This window comes from Silurus aristotelis (genome assembly GCF_946808225.1).
Source record: "Silurus aristotelis genome assembly, chromosome: 7".
Taxonomy (NCBI): Eukaryota; Metazoa; Chordata; class Actinopteri; order Siluriformes; family Siluridae; genus Silurus; species Silurus aristotelis.
In genome coordinates this window covers 7927061-7941439 of record NC_139580.1, presented here as the reverse complement: position 1 = coordinate 7941439, position 14379 = coordinate 7927061, and the positions used below count along the sequence as shown (strand labels likewise).

The 14379-nt window shown below is 35.2% G+C and overlaps 1 protein-coding gene across 4 annotated transcripts in view; it reads right to left on the bottom strand.

The window, feature by feature from the left end:
• atp10b (ATPase phospholipid transporting 10B) overlaps positions 1 to 13679 on the bottom strand; it is a 40366-nt gene extending 26687 nt beyond the window's left edge. For 2 of the 4 annotated variants that reach the window (XM_083546941.1, XM_083546944.1), the window contains exon 1: positions 13173 to 13679. In XM_083546941.1, the coding sequence (XP_083403067.1) occupies positions 13173 to 13582 (410 nt within the window). In that variant the 5' untranslated portion in view covers positions 13583 to 13679. Of the gene's footprint in view, positions 1 to 142; positions 211 to 12379; positions 12443 to 13172 lie in introns of those variants that run through there. The other 2 variants (XM_083546943.1, XM_083546942.1) reach the window with 2 other exon arrangements.
• Positions 13680 to 14379: the final 700 nt, after the last annotated feature.

The following is a 14379-nucleotide window of genomic DNA, read 5'->3' as shown; positions in this document are numbered from 1 at the left end:
AATGGTCAGATCCCTGATTGTGTTTCAATCAACATTCAATTAAAAACAAAATGAAATAAAAACAGATAAATAAAAGATCATCTTTACCATATTAGCTGACCTGACTTATCCTCTCTAATCTAGTTAGAAGAAAAACTATCACCTCAATCCCCCCTTTCCCCCTTTCCAGAGTGTGATGAGACGGTGTGACAGTAAGTCTCCTTATCAAAATATGCACTATATTTAGAGGCAAGACACAAAACCCTGGATGATGGTAGGTTTCATCAGGCATGCAGCCCGACACGTAGGACGAGGAAGGAGACACCTACATGCATGCCACAGCAGCCTCTCCCCAAACAAAAAGCCTGCCAGACAACAGCTTCCTCATATTTGGCATACCGGTTATGTCCGAAAGAAATCCCTGTTTCGTAAATTAAGTATTGCGGCATGTAAACTCTAAGCCTGCAGGTATTTTGCTGATCAATAGACAGATTACCTGTTTTCAAAACAAATACCTTCAAAACTATTTAAAGCACAGTCAGCGATAAGCAGCTGATTAGTTACGTAATCCAAGTGGCTCAGTCCATATAAGATGCACAAATTTTACCCCCCAAAAAACGCTTCAAGCTTTGAAGACGGACAGAGGAATCTGCAAAATCTAACGAAGATGTCCATTTTTTCTGCCAAGTCTGCCTAACTGCTGGCGTTCTTAATTTAATTCACCCGTAATCCTTATCCTAATATGTTGTAATTAGCTTCTGTTTTTGTCTTCTTTCCACATTTTGTTTCAGACTTAATTCAGTTTATCATAATTCAGCAACCTGAGTTGCGAAGCAGTTCTACTTCCTAAAATATGAAACAAAAAAATTTGCAATAATTAAAAAATAGTACTCACTAATTAAACTGTGCCTCAAATTTACTTAAAATTATTATAAAATTTTTGTAAAAGTTGTAGAATTTGGATATACAATCACCCACCACTTTAATAGGAACACCTGTACTGTTGCTTTTAACAATTTTTGTTCTTTTTCAATCAGAAATGATCTAATCAGCGTGGCAGCAGCGTCATTCTGTATAGATCAAGAGCTCTAGGTAATGTTTAGAAAATGTAGAAGATGGGTCTGAGGCTACAGTAGGGGCAGGTTCAGGTAAACCAGAACAATTAGGGGTTGGCGGGGGGGTTGAAGCTTTTATTTTGGTTGAAAGGAGAACCTGATGCGGTCTTCTGTAGTTGTAGCTTATAATCAGGCTCATAATAGCCTCAAGGCAGGTCAAAACACTCACCTTTCTCCTCTTAACTTTCTCATTTCCACCCATAAATCTGCTGCTCACTAGATGTTTTTTGTTTTACACACCATTCTGAGTGAACTGTAGACACTGCTAAAGGGCTTCCAGAAGATGAGCTGTCTCTGAACTCTCAAACCAGACTGGCACTAACAACCATCTCACAGTGTAAATCAACACTGAGAAGACATATTTTACTGATTCCGATGTTTAATGTGAACAATAACTGGAGCTCTTGACCTGTACTTACATTTAAAGTGCTCCTCTTACAAGCTCAGGTATTCCTATTAAAAATGGCACTCAAGTGTATAAATACAATGTATGCCTTGTAATTAAATGATTTAAAAAAAAAGATTAAGTGCAGAACAACATACAATAAGATAGTAGATGACATAAAAGAAATAATATTCATTATGATAAAAAATGAAATATGAAAAGCTGAAAAACTAAACAAAAATTACTACTAAACAAATATGTCTAATAATATTAATAATAATAATTGTTATCATCGTCTTTCTCATCATTGTGTATGCATGGATGATTGAGTTTTTTTTTTAAATATATTTTGCTTAACATTCAACACTTAATATATGAGTTAAAGATTTGGACTATACAGTACAAATGACAGGAAAGAAGTAAAAATCTATATAAAAATACAATATAAAACACACCATAAGAAGGGTTTAAGTAATAAATAAATAAATAAATAAATAAATAAATAAATAAATAAATAAATAAATAAATACTGTAAAAACAACAACAAAACATTAAAATCACAAAAGGCAAAGCAACAATGTGCTCTGATTCTCCTTTACACAAAAGCAGAATAATCATTTAGACATCTTTGATTGTAACAATAAAAGCCAGACACTAATACAGGCTAGACATTTCTTTTTTCAAGGTTCAAGACTATGCTGATTATCTGTGGAGATTGACAAGCCGAATACCAATTATCGAATCTTCCGAATAATTTTTGAAAGTGATGCCATGCATTTTAAAGATATGACCAAGTAAAGTGTTATATTCTTTGGTGTTATATTTTCCACCAGGTAAATCAAGTATATATAACACAGTAGAACATTTCAGATAAATGAATGTGTTTTAAGCAGTAAAAATAAAAAAAAACATCAAACATACACACATCCTTCACTTAATTAGAAGTACAGATACTCATGTTTTAAAAGAGTGTTGTAAAAGTTAAAGTGCTGACTATACTTTTTTACTCAAGTTAACGTAAAGAAGTTTGGGCTGTGACATGTTTTTAAGTAAAAAGTAGTCACCTGTTTTAGTGTCACGCTGGTAACTGGACGTCACGTCATATTAATATTAGGGCTGTCAATTGATTAAAAAAATATAACCGTAAATTATTGCACATTTCTATCTGTTCTAAATGTACCATATATTAATACTTCATGTTTTTAATACTCTAATCAACATGGACATGGACAAGTATTGATGCTTTATGCAAATGTTTATCATTAGTAAAACCAAACTCAACATAGAGCATGGAGACAAAATAATATTGTAAACATTTTAAAGTTATTATGGTGTTTTAAATGACATAAATCATCAGGACACCAAACAGAACTTTTGCTATGTTTCCACACGGACTGTTAATGAGGTGATCCCGGAGCAACTGTACCTCTTCTAACTTTCATACTGATTATATAAACAGAGAATATTTGAATTTGATGTAATTTTTTTTTATTTAAAAGTAGACTTCCTATACGTATATTTATTATGTCTGTGAGGCGAGTATTTACTGAGACTCAGGTTGTTTTATTTGTGTGTCTGTGAAGGGAGACGACACAGACGGCAGAAAGCGCCCCCTGTTTGTTTGTTTTATTTGAATAAAGCACAGCGTTTTGTAATTATTATGTGTGTACAAATAAAAGTAGATATTTTACAGATTCTAATTATGTATTGCTCTTAGATGTACGATCAAAAAAAGACAGTCATTTATGTTCGTTTTCGGGATAATGATGAAAAATGCCACAAAACGCCCCGGCGCGTTTGTTGTCCCCAGAGGGTAAATTGTGTGCATCATGGCGCATTTTGGTTTTGATTTGAGACTTGGCGCAGCAATTAAACAAATGTTTACCGATTAACAATATTTTTCGGTGGAGTTTATTTATTTAGTTTATATCAGAGTAAAGATAGGACGTCATAAATAAATGTATGTTGCGCTGAAGGTTTTGATTTCGCCTCTTTTATATTGACTTATTTATTTATGTATTTATATTTTTGATAAAAATAGTCAAACTGATAGCACGTTAATAAAATTTAGTGCAGTTAAAAAAGAATTTGCGTTTGAATTTTGGCAGCCCTAATATATATAATAATACAAAAAATAAATAAAATTAAATTTTGTTACCTAATGAATGTGTCCAGGCTAAACATTCACCATTAAGATCGGCTTTAAAATGTGCATTTGGATACGAGTTTAACACTGAAAGAACAGATCAGGGTTGGGTAAATGCTAAGTAAATAACACACACTGAAATAAAACGTACATCAGCATGACTCAGAGCTTTCAGAGAATCAACTACAGCAGACAAAAAGTCAATTCATAAAAAAGTGCATATCATGAGGCATCATTAAGGCAAGAAGTTAAAGTTTTTGCAGAGATTTTTGCAATAAATGTGGACGTGTAAAAAAATTAATTTTACTATAGGAAATTAACTTAACCTTGTGTTCTAATGGTTAGGTAGAACCCATTCATTAACTTGATGTACATTATAATTGCACAAAAGGTCTGGGACATCTAACTTTTCCAGCCATTTGTGCTTCTTCCCCAAACTGTTATCATACAGCTGGAGGCACACAGTTGTATGTCTCTGGTAGCATTATATATTCCCTTCATTCAAACTAAGAGAATCAAAACCTGTTTTAGAATAACAATGTCCCTGTGCACAAAGCCAGCTCCATTAAGCTGTGCCTTACATGGGTTGGAATAGAAGATCTTAAGCGGGCCTGCTATAGAGCTCTGATCTCACCTCTACTGATCACCGGTGGGATGAATTGGAACGCTAACTGCACACCAGGTCTCCTCACTTTACATCACTACTTGACTTGATCGCTGAATGAGTACAAATCTCTTCAAGCTCACTCCAAAATCTAGTGGAACAGCTTCCAAGAAGGGTAAAGGTTATATAATAGCAAACACAGACTAAATATGAAATAGGATGTGTCCAGGCTGAACATTCACCATATAGAACACAAGCAGAGAAAAGATGATGATGATCAGGTGATCAGGAATGTATCTGCTCCCAGTCATGTTTACATTACTAGGACCCTCTGTCTCATCTATGTGTACCCCAAACTTCTTGTTGCCTTCTTTGTTGCTCATTGTTTGCTTTGTAAACTAGTCTACGTCTGTGGTGTGTGAGAGCCAGGAAATGATACACCAGTAGTAGATATTGATCTACGTCAATAATTGGATTAAAACTAAAGTCATGTGTCTGTTTTGAAAATGTAAGAAGTAGAAAGTACAGATATTTGTGTAAAAATGTAATGAGTAAAAGTAAAAAGTTGTATGAAAATTAAATAGTGAAGTAAAGAACTGATACCAGAAAAATCTACTTAAGTACAGTAACAAAGTATTTGTACTTCATTACTTCCCACCTCTGCCAAGAATATTCCATCAAATAAGTTAACAAACGTGGTAGCTAAAACAGTTTTTGCTGTTCAATCTGAAATCATTATCATTTTTAATCCAGCAGCCTGAAAAGCACGCAATTCAGATTCTTCTGTGAAATTTCATCCCTTTACATCACAGTTCAAACACCCATACACAGAACACCTACAGATTGGATTTACCTTCACGTAACCCCTGTGATGTTTTGTTTGGGCCGTTTCTCTGCTTATACTTCCTGCCCATCAGCAGGTTGTTATCACGAAACCAATTTAGAGCTGTACCTGAATGTCTACTGTAATTTTCCATGCGCTTTATTACACCGTCAATAGTGTCAGAAGCAGCACTTAGGTCAAGAAGAATAATTATTGTTGTCACAGTGTGATGACACTATCAATCGGATCTCCTGAGACGAAAACCTGCTGCTTCGACACCTCTCTTACACACTGAACACAACTCCATGATTAGGTGCAAGCGATTATTTTTGCGATAAGAACTCCACCGGAGGAAGACGAGCAGTTGCAGGTTGTGATGGTTTAGCTGTCTTTTTTTAGCACTAGACAATCAGCAATGTGAAAATACAATTATAAACACATATAGCATATATGCACATATAGCACATATATATTTAGTAATCCAAATATCTCTATCTGTATTGGATTAGATTTAAACCTAAAGTATCAGATACAGTATGTATTATTATATGGACAATGGCATTGTATTTTTTATCAGATCCACTGTGCTATTGTTCTTATCGTGTTGTGTTGTGTTGTGTTGTGTTGTGTTGTGTTGTGTTGTTAACACACATGTATTTTATGTAGTCCTCTGTGTAGGTCTCATTTTTTTGCTAGGTCTATGTTGTTCTATGTAGCACCTTGTTTTTAGCGGAAAGTTGTTTCATGTGTTCTGTACCAGTGAATTTCATTTCATTTTACAATCCTTAAGGATGAATAATGTGATATATATGGCTTGACTTGACTTGAAGAGGGTTTTCTGGCTTTTTCAATGAATACTAACACTATGTACTTTGAAACACTGGAAACCACTTGAAAATAAATCCAGGAAGCAGAACTGATAGCAGTGTGAATGTGTGAATGTTGGAAATCTGGGAGTTCAGCTATATCACTCCAAATTCATCAGGTCTCAACTAGACATATGTGTGTGTAGAAAATCTCTCTGGCAGTGTGTGTAAATGTATTTTTCTTTCATTTTCTTATCAATTTCGAACCATCACAATTCAGAGCAGGCAGTTATCAAGGATGAATAAATGAACAGTATATATATACAGTGAGGAAAATAAGTATTTAAACACCCTGCTATTTTGCAAGTTCTCCCACTTAGAAATCATGGAGGGGTCTGAAATTGTCATCGTAGGTGCATGTCCACTGTGAGAGACATAATCTAAAAAAAATAATTTCAGAAATAACAATGTATGATTTTAAAACTATTTATTTGTATGATACAGCTGCACATAAGTATTTGAACACCTGTCTATCAGCTAGAATTCTGTATATAGGGTTACAGAACACTTTCACATATTACCAGTCAGAAATCTTACATTATGTTTAATTGCTCTTTTGGGTTTACCCACTCCACTACATTCCATGGGGTTTAAACTTGGCAAAGAGAGAAACATCCAGAAATGCTGACTGGTATGCTCTAAAAACAAACCAGGGTGGGGTGTATAATAACTAAAGTATTGCAAAAATGTGCAAACAGGCATGACACAATGCATTCTGGGTATTCATTTAGCCTAAATATATATACACACACCTAAATACATTATTGCACAACTTAAACTTTAGAATAAAGGCTATATTACTTGTTGGCCATGAGAAAAATGCATTTAAAAAAAATATATAATAATTTGATATATATATATATATATACAGTATATATATTAAACCTCTATCCTGAAACACATAAAATATTTTCAGATTAAAATTTGTAAAGAGTTAGAAATGTTTCATGATTCCGGTGCTAATTAGTTGTTCGGTTTTGTGTTTTTGCCATTTTGATGCGATAGTGTGAGATTGTTATTGCTAACAGATTTACAACGGTGTTTAATTTTAACAATCTTCAACATGTGGTACAGCAATTAGATTGCAGTTTTTATCTGCTAAAAAATTTTCTTCTTTATTCACTTGCCAACATTATATAGTTAAAACAGCAGTTGCTGGATGCAATGCAATGCAATGCAATGCAGCTATATGATGCAGTTATGTGCTAGAGGATGAGCACAATGGTGTTGATGATGGTATTGTCAGAAGAAGCTGATTATTTGGATCTGTTTAAACAATGTGTAGAGATAAAGAGAGGCGAAAGATGGACGGATTAAAAGACTAAATCGTTGATTCGCTCCAGTTTTTAGACAGAAATAATATAAAGAATAAGTGTCCGAACTGAATTAAGAGTAAATTATAAAATCGTTATAAAATCATGATGATTTTCTGCTAACCCTTAACCCTAATTGTAGATGTTGAAAAAAGTCAGTAAGAATTCAATGAATGGAATAAATCATATATTCTTTAAATTCATTTTCTTTTACATGGTTGCTAGTCCTATGGTCATGGTCGATGTATTATGGTGTGGCACTGGAGCCACAATCAAGCACTTGAATCTCGTGCCCCCTGTGTTTATCGTGGAATTGCATTCGCCACATAAATAATTAGTTTGGCTGATTTTCCCGGTCTCTCACAGATAGCAGATAGAATAAACTTATAGGAAATTGTTTTAATGGAGTTTTTTTGTTGAAATAATGACATTTATATATTAAAATATAATTATTAATTATAAACTGAAGTAAAATATATACCTAAAATAATGTACAGTGTATCATACATTGAACCGTTTATCACAGGTTTTTCCGCATGACCGGATTTAGGAATGTTACCACCTCGGATAGCATGTGATAAAGACTGGGAAATGGTCAATCTCCTTTCATCTGTCCAGATCTGTTTGATTCCAGCTGTGGTGAGATCTCTACTATCATTTTTCCACAATCTTTATTAGATTATGTTGGTGTAAACACTTAAGTCAATTTAATTGTGATTAATTAATTTTCTCACAGTGTTGTGACACTATCAATCCAATCTCTAGAAGCTTACAACTTGCTGCTTGAACATTTCTCTTACAACCAGTACACTAAAAAAAAACAGATATGGCATTTTAAATTGAAAAAAAGCTGAGGTAGCTCCGGTGTGGATGTTTAGAAACACTTTTCTTATTAGCGTGCATGTGTGTGTATGTGCGTGTGCGTGCGTGTATGTGATTATGGCTGTGATAAGAATTCCTTCAAAAGACGATGACAAGCAATTGCAGTTTGTGATGACTCAGCTGTCCATTTCAGGCACTCGGCTATAAGTAGATAAGAAGTGAGAAAAAGTAATAATATTTTCCGTCGCTGGCTCGAGTCGTGAGGCAGCACCTCTCACATTGTGTTTAACTGCACAGCTGCACTCAGAGGCCTAAAGATCATTATAAAACCTAACACACTCGCAAATATTCCTCATGTTCGTGTTAATACTGTAGATGTGTACAATTATACCAAACTCTGGTGAAAATCCAGTTATTTCTGAAAAATGTTTTAAAAAAAATTCTTTCCTGTAGCCTATGAGAGATCTGAGTTTTGTAAAAAAAAATTTTACGTATAATGCGTACCTTGATGATCGGCTTCAAAATGTGCATTTGTATACAAGTTTAACACTGAAAAAACAGATCAGGGTTGGGTAAGTGCTAAGGAAATAACACACACTGAAATAAAATGTACATCAGCATGAGTCAGAGCTTTCAGAGAATCAACTACAGCAGACAAGAAGTCAATTCATAACAAAGTGCATATCATGAGGCATCAGTAAGGCTAGAAAGTTAAAGTTTCTGCAGAAATTTTTGCAATAAGTGTCAAAAAATACATTTTACTATAGGAAATTAACTTAATCTTAAGGAACAACAACTAAGCTATTACATAGTGTGTTCTAATGGTTCTCAGGTAAAACCCATTCAATAACTTGATGTACACTATAAATACACAAAAGGTCTGGGACATCTAACTTTTTCAGCTATTTGTGGTTCTTACCCAAACTCTTACCATACAGTTGGAGGCACACATTTGTATGTCTCTGGATTTAGTAGCATTATATATTTAATTTCATTCAAACTAAGAGAACCAAAACCTGTTCTAGCATGACAATGTCCCTGTGCACAAAGCCAGCTCCAGAAAGCTGTGCCTTACATGGGTTGGAGTGGCAGATCTTGAGCGGGCCTGTTATAGAGCTCTGATCTCACCTCTACTGATCACCGGTGGGATGAATTGAAACAATGACTGCACACCAGGTCTCCTCACTTTACATCACTACTTGACTTTAGTAACACATTAGTCGCTGAATGAGCACAAATTTCTTCGAGCACACTCCAAAATCTAGTGGAACATCTTCCAAGAAGGGTGAAGGTTATATAATAGCAAACACAGACTAAATATGAAATAGAATGTACAAAGATCACTGGAATCTTATGAACAGGTTTCCACAAACTTTTGTCCATATAGTGTAAATATGTTAACACTTGAGATTTGGATTGAGGTTGGGTATATGTGTCAGTCAAGTCAAGTCAAGTCAAGTCAAGTCAAGTTTATTTCTATAGCGCTTTTCACAATGAGCATTGTCTCAAAGCAGCTTTACAGAAATCAACAGATAAGGTGAACGATGTGTATTTATCCCTGATGAGCAGCCATGGCGACTGTGGCAAGGAAAAACTCCCTTAGATGTTATGAGGAAGAAACTTTGAGAGGAACCAGACTCAAAAGGGGAACTTATCCTCTTTTGGGTGACATCAAGAGTGTGATTATAAAGCTTTAAAGCAATACAAAACACTGAAAAGTGAGAACTAAAATGAGCACAGGCGTGTGAGTTTTTTCCTTTCTATAGTCTTATACAGTCATTTAAAGTTATGGAACCAGGAGCTACTAAGCAACCCATAAAATATCTGAACATTTGAGATCATTTTGAGTCTCAAACCTCAATCAGATGTAAAAAAAAAAAAAATTTCACCCCTTTTTTCCACACAAATTATGTTTTCCAAATAACTTGATGCATGTTCACATAAACATACCAGTTTAGATACAGGATGTCAGAGATCATGAGAATTCACACAAGTTTGACATTTTGTATGTTAAGGAGAGTGAGTATTTACGCTATTTTTGGATATAGTATGTCAGAGATCGTAAGTATTCACATTAGCACTGGACAAAGAGCGTGAGCATTCGCACCAGTATTATACAGTATGTACAAGAGTGTATTTACATTAGCATTAGATAGAGTATGTTAGAGAGGGTGAGTATTCATATGTGTGGACTGAAGATGAAGTGAAACTTGCGCTACACTTGAAATCAAAATTCTCAAAGCTTCTAAAATTCAACGGAACTTTAAAAAGAAAATTACAGATTACAAAATAAACACCCATAATAAAAAAGGAGTTATTAGAGTTTCAGAATAAGCAATACAACAACGGGCATGCACAGGTTCCCGTTATCATATCAGCCTTTTCAAAGCCGCCGGGAATTTTAGATTTTTAAAAATCTTTGCGTGATGTAAAAAAGGTGTTTTTATATAAAAATGAGTCAAACGTAAAGAAAAATCCTTATAATTTAAGAAATTCCTGTTTTCAAGTACACATACACAAAGCCTTAGAGTGGGTTTAGCAGAGTCTTTCTTTCCAGCTCTGATATTATACTGTGAGTTGGAATTTAATTTTGGAGTAAGGGTACATTTTGGGAAAATTATACACTATGCTAGTACAGATGCAGATATGACAATTCACTTAAGAGCCAGATGGTGAACAACATCATGGGTATTACAAACCATGGCAAAATGCCAATGTCAAATAAAGAAAATACAAAACTGCAGCTAGGGGTTCACACCAGAAGCAAAGTGGCGTCAATACTACGCCTGGAGTTCATGACTCGGTGGTTTAGTATGTAAAAATAAACCACGATATGACAGTAGTTACTGAGGTGCAGGGGAAATATGCTGAAGCTGAGGCTTGAAGACACAGACCTTATAATCTTCTGCTGTACAATTATTATGGTACATTTAATTTTAAGATCCACTTAAGATTTTTATACCTCTACTAACACTTTGGACTCATCTGTGAAATGGTTCATATCATTTGATATATTAATATTCCATACTTTAGTAAAAAAAGAATTAAATGTGAAAAAAGTGTGTAAATGTGAAATGTGTAAAAAAGAAAATAAAAAATACATAAATTGTATATATACATATATTTTGCACATATAGTCTATACTTGTCTCTACACTACCTCATACTAATACCACATGTGTGTGTGTATATATATATATATATATATATATATATATATATATATATATATATATATATATATATATATATATATATAACAAAAGAAAGTAATTATGTCTGTCATGTAAATACTTACATTGTGTTTTGCTTAGCAGCTTTTACAGGGGTTAGACTAGACTATTCAAAATTGTAATGTTAGATTTCATTCTATTTATGGTTTAAATGATTATGGTTAAAATACTCTGCCTTAAGATTATTATAATAATGACAGGGAATAAGAACTTTTCTGCGTGTTGCAGTCTTCCACATGGAATCAATATTGGATCCACACAAAATAGTGCGATATGCTGAAATTATTATATACTGTATACAAATAAAAAATGTAAATATTGCTATTGGATTTGTTTACGACAGCTGCTATAAAATCCTTTTATAATTTCCGGTCCAACCAATTTGCCTTAAGAATCTATACTGCTGTATATCTAAACTGTATGAATCCCCCATCCTCAATTGTAACACTACAAAATGTGGATTCATATCAGTATATAATAATTTGTAAGCATTTTTTAATAAGTATTACACACTTCTAGACAAATAGCAGTGCTCATTAGTGAGGTATTGAGATCTGATATTCAAATCAAAACTGATTTGCCTTTATTTATTTATTTATTTATTTATTTATTTATTTATTTATTTATTTATTTATTTAATCTTGGTGTTTTGTGCATTTATTTTGCTGATAATACATCACTCCTAAAGGATGTATGACAAATCTTTACTACCTGCATTGCCCCTAGGGGCAGTAATGGTTTAGTGGTTAAGTTTATGGGCTATTGATTGAGAGGTCTCAGTGGCACCAAGCTGTCACTGTTGAGGTCCAAAACCCCTAATCGGATAAATGTAATTATAAGACTATGTGTAAAGGCAGTAAAAGATTGTGGACTCAATAGCCTTCACTGTACTGAGAAAAGGTGTTTTTAAGATGCTGAACACTCTCGAAATGGAACTGGCTCACAAAGCACAGTGATTAGTGATCTAAAGCCCGGCACAGGGTCTAATCACAGCTGGAAACGAGAGAAAATGTTCCAGGATCCGGAGAAGACTAAAAACAGCATTTCTCCTACCAAATAACACCTTTTTTAACGCCCCCCCGAGACAGACCTACCATGTCAGAACAGGACGTCAGTATGCGGCTCCATGCTGGCTTAGGCCAGTTTGTCTGGCCGTGTTTGTGTGACACACCTGGGATCGACCATATGGAAATAGAGCACAGTCTCAGAAAATACTCCAGACCACCAAAATGGATGTAGCAATATATTTGGAGTGACTTTTAAAAAATAGAAAAACTATATCAGGGGAGGTACCTTAAAAAAAAAACAAGCATGTAGCACAAATTTTTTTCATTTTCACTTTCTCTATCATTCTCTCTTTCCTTTTCTCTTTCTCATCCACTCTTTCCCTTTCATCTCGTTTTGATATATTCTGAATTACTCCCTAATTTTCACTGGCTATTCAGGCTTTTAAAAATAGATCTAAACAGCATTCCCTGTCTTAGCTCTGATGCAATACTGTCATGAGGATTTCACTGGAACTCGCACCATGAACACGTTGGATGCGAAGACATTGTCCTCGTCAAAAGAGAAAAAAAAAACAAAAAAAAAAACCCTCCCACACAAAATTTATTTCTAGGTCAAAAATTCCCATAGGGTTTCGAAACACACAGATGAAGTGAAGCGCTCACACACTCACACACATACAGGCTGTGAGATGGAATGAAAACTGAAATAGAGCTGGAGAGACAGAGATGGCGCACACTTTAAAAGGTTATTAAAAGCCTGCGTATGTTTATCGGAGAAACCCACATTAAATGAAACTCGTGCAGAGGATAAGTGCAGCGGGGAGTTTAAAAAAGCAGGTGTTCGATGAGCTATTAGATGTACCAGAGAGGCGTTTTGTACCTGCTATAGACGTGGCAGGGCATGCTGTTGAGCTGACGATCGCTCTGGTAGCGTCTGAAATCTTCCCAAGCGTCCTTGATGGCCGTCAAAGCCAGAATGACACAGATGGGAATGATGGCCACTTGTGGCTGGAAAGCATTCACCGCTGGGACAAAGTTCAGTGCCGCCAAGCCCACGAAATAAAAATTGGCAACACGTAAGAATTGTTCCCACAGGTTCAAAGGGATGAAGGACCAGATGTGGTATTTTGTCGTCTTGACACCATTTCCCGCATACTTCCTGTTGGGATGATCTTTAGGCTTCTGGCCCTCATAAAGCAGGTTGGATACTAGTGTCCTTGAGTTGCCATCTTCTTCTCGCCCAGAAGTCCAGAAGGCCCAGACTGAAGGCAGACTTCTTGTCCAGGTCATACTGTCTCAGCTGTCTCGGTGCACAACCTACAGAATCTTTTCACACAATGTCGTACACACACTTCTCCCATATCACTTGGACGCGTGGCACTGAAAAAAAAAACGAATAGCAAGCAAGAGCGAGAATATCGTTGAACACACTTGTCAAACTCCCCTGACTGCTCAGGATGTTTTCAGGCATATGTCAGAGTCAAAGGCATGCCGTTGGATCAACATACCGCAGCCGACTGTACAGACAAAACAGCCGCGCACTTTACTAAAAGGTCTTATACAGACTTTTTACAACAGATTGACCTGAAATGTCAACGTTCTACCTATGAAGTTTTATAGCATGTGTGTAGAATTTACTTTGACTGCATGTTGTATTGAAATATAGCAATAATTTACTGCAGCAGATTTGCTGATGCAAAAGGAAGTGCAGAGCAGTGACGAAAACACGCAGTAAAACTTGCTCTCAATGGCACGTCACTTATCACACGTGGGAAAGACATCGAGATCAGTTAAGTTTAACCTGAATATCATTGGCAGCAAATAATTACCATTAGAATAAAAGACAGGAATGATAGTAAGAAGCGTAGTGTGCCAGACACCAAGGTATGCTGTATGACAAACCACATGCAGCCAAAAAACTAAAAATGTTATTACTGTCAAATTGCTGCGGTTCATGAACAATCAAGCACTTCAGGACGTGTTTTTAAACTACTAATAATTGTGTGTTAAGGTGTCATCCCCTCATTCAGAACGTTCCTATAACAACTTGGCCTTTGGGTTCTATTTCTCATGACTGACCACGTAAA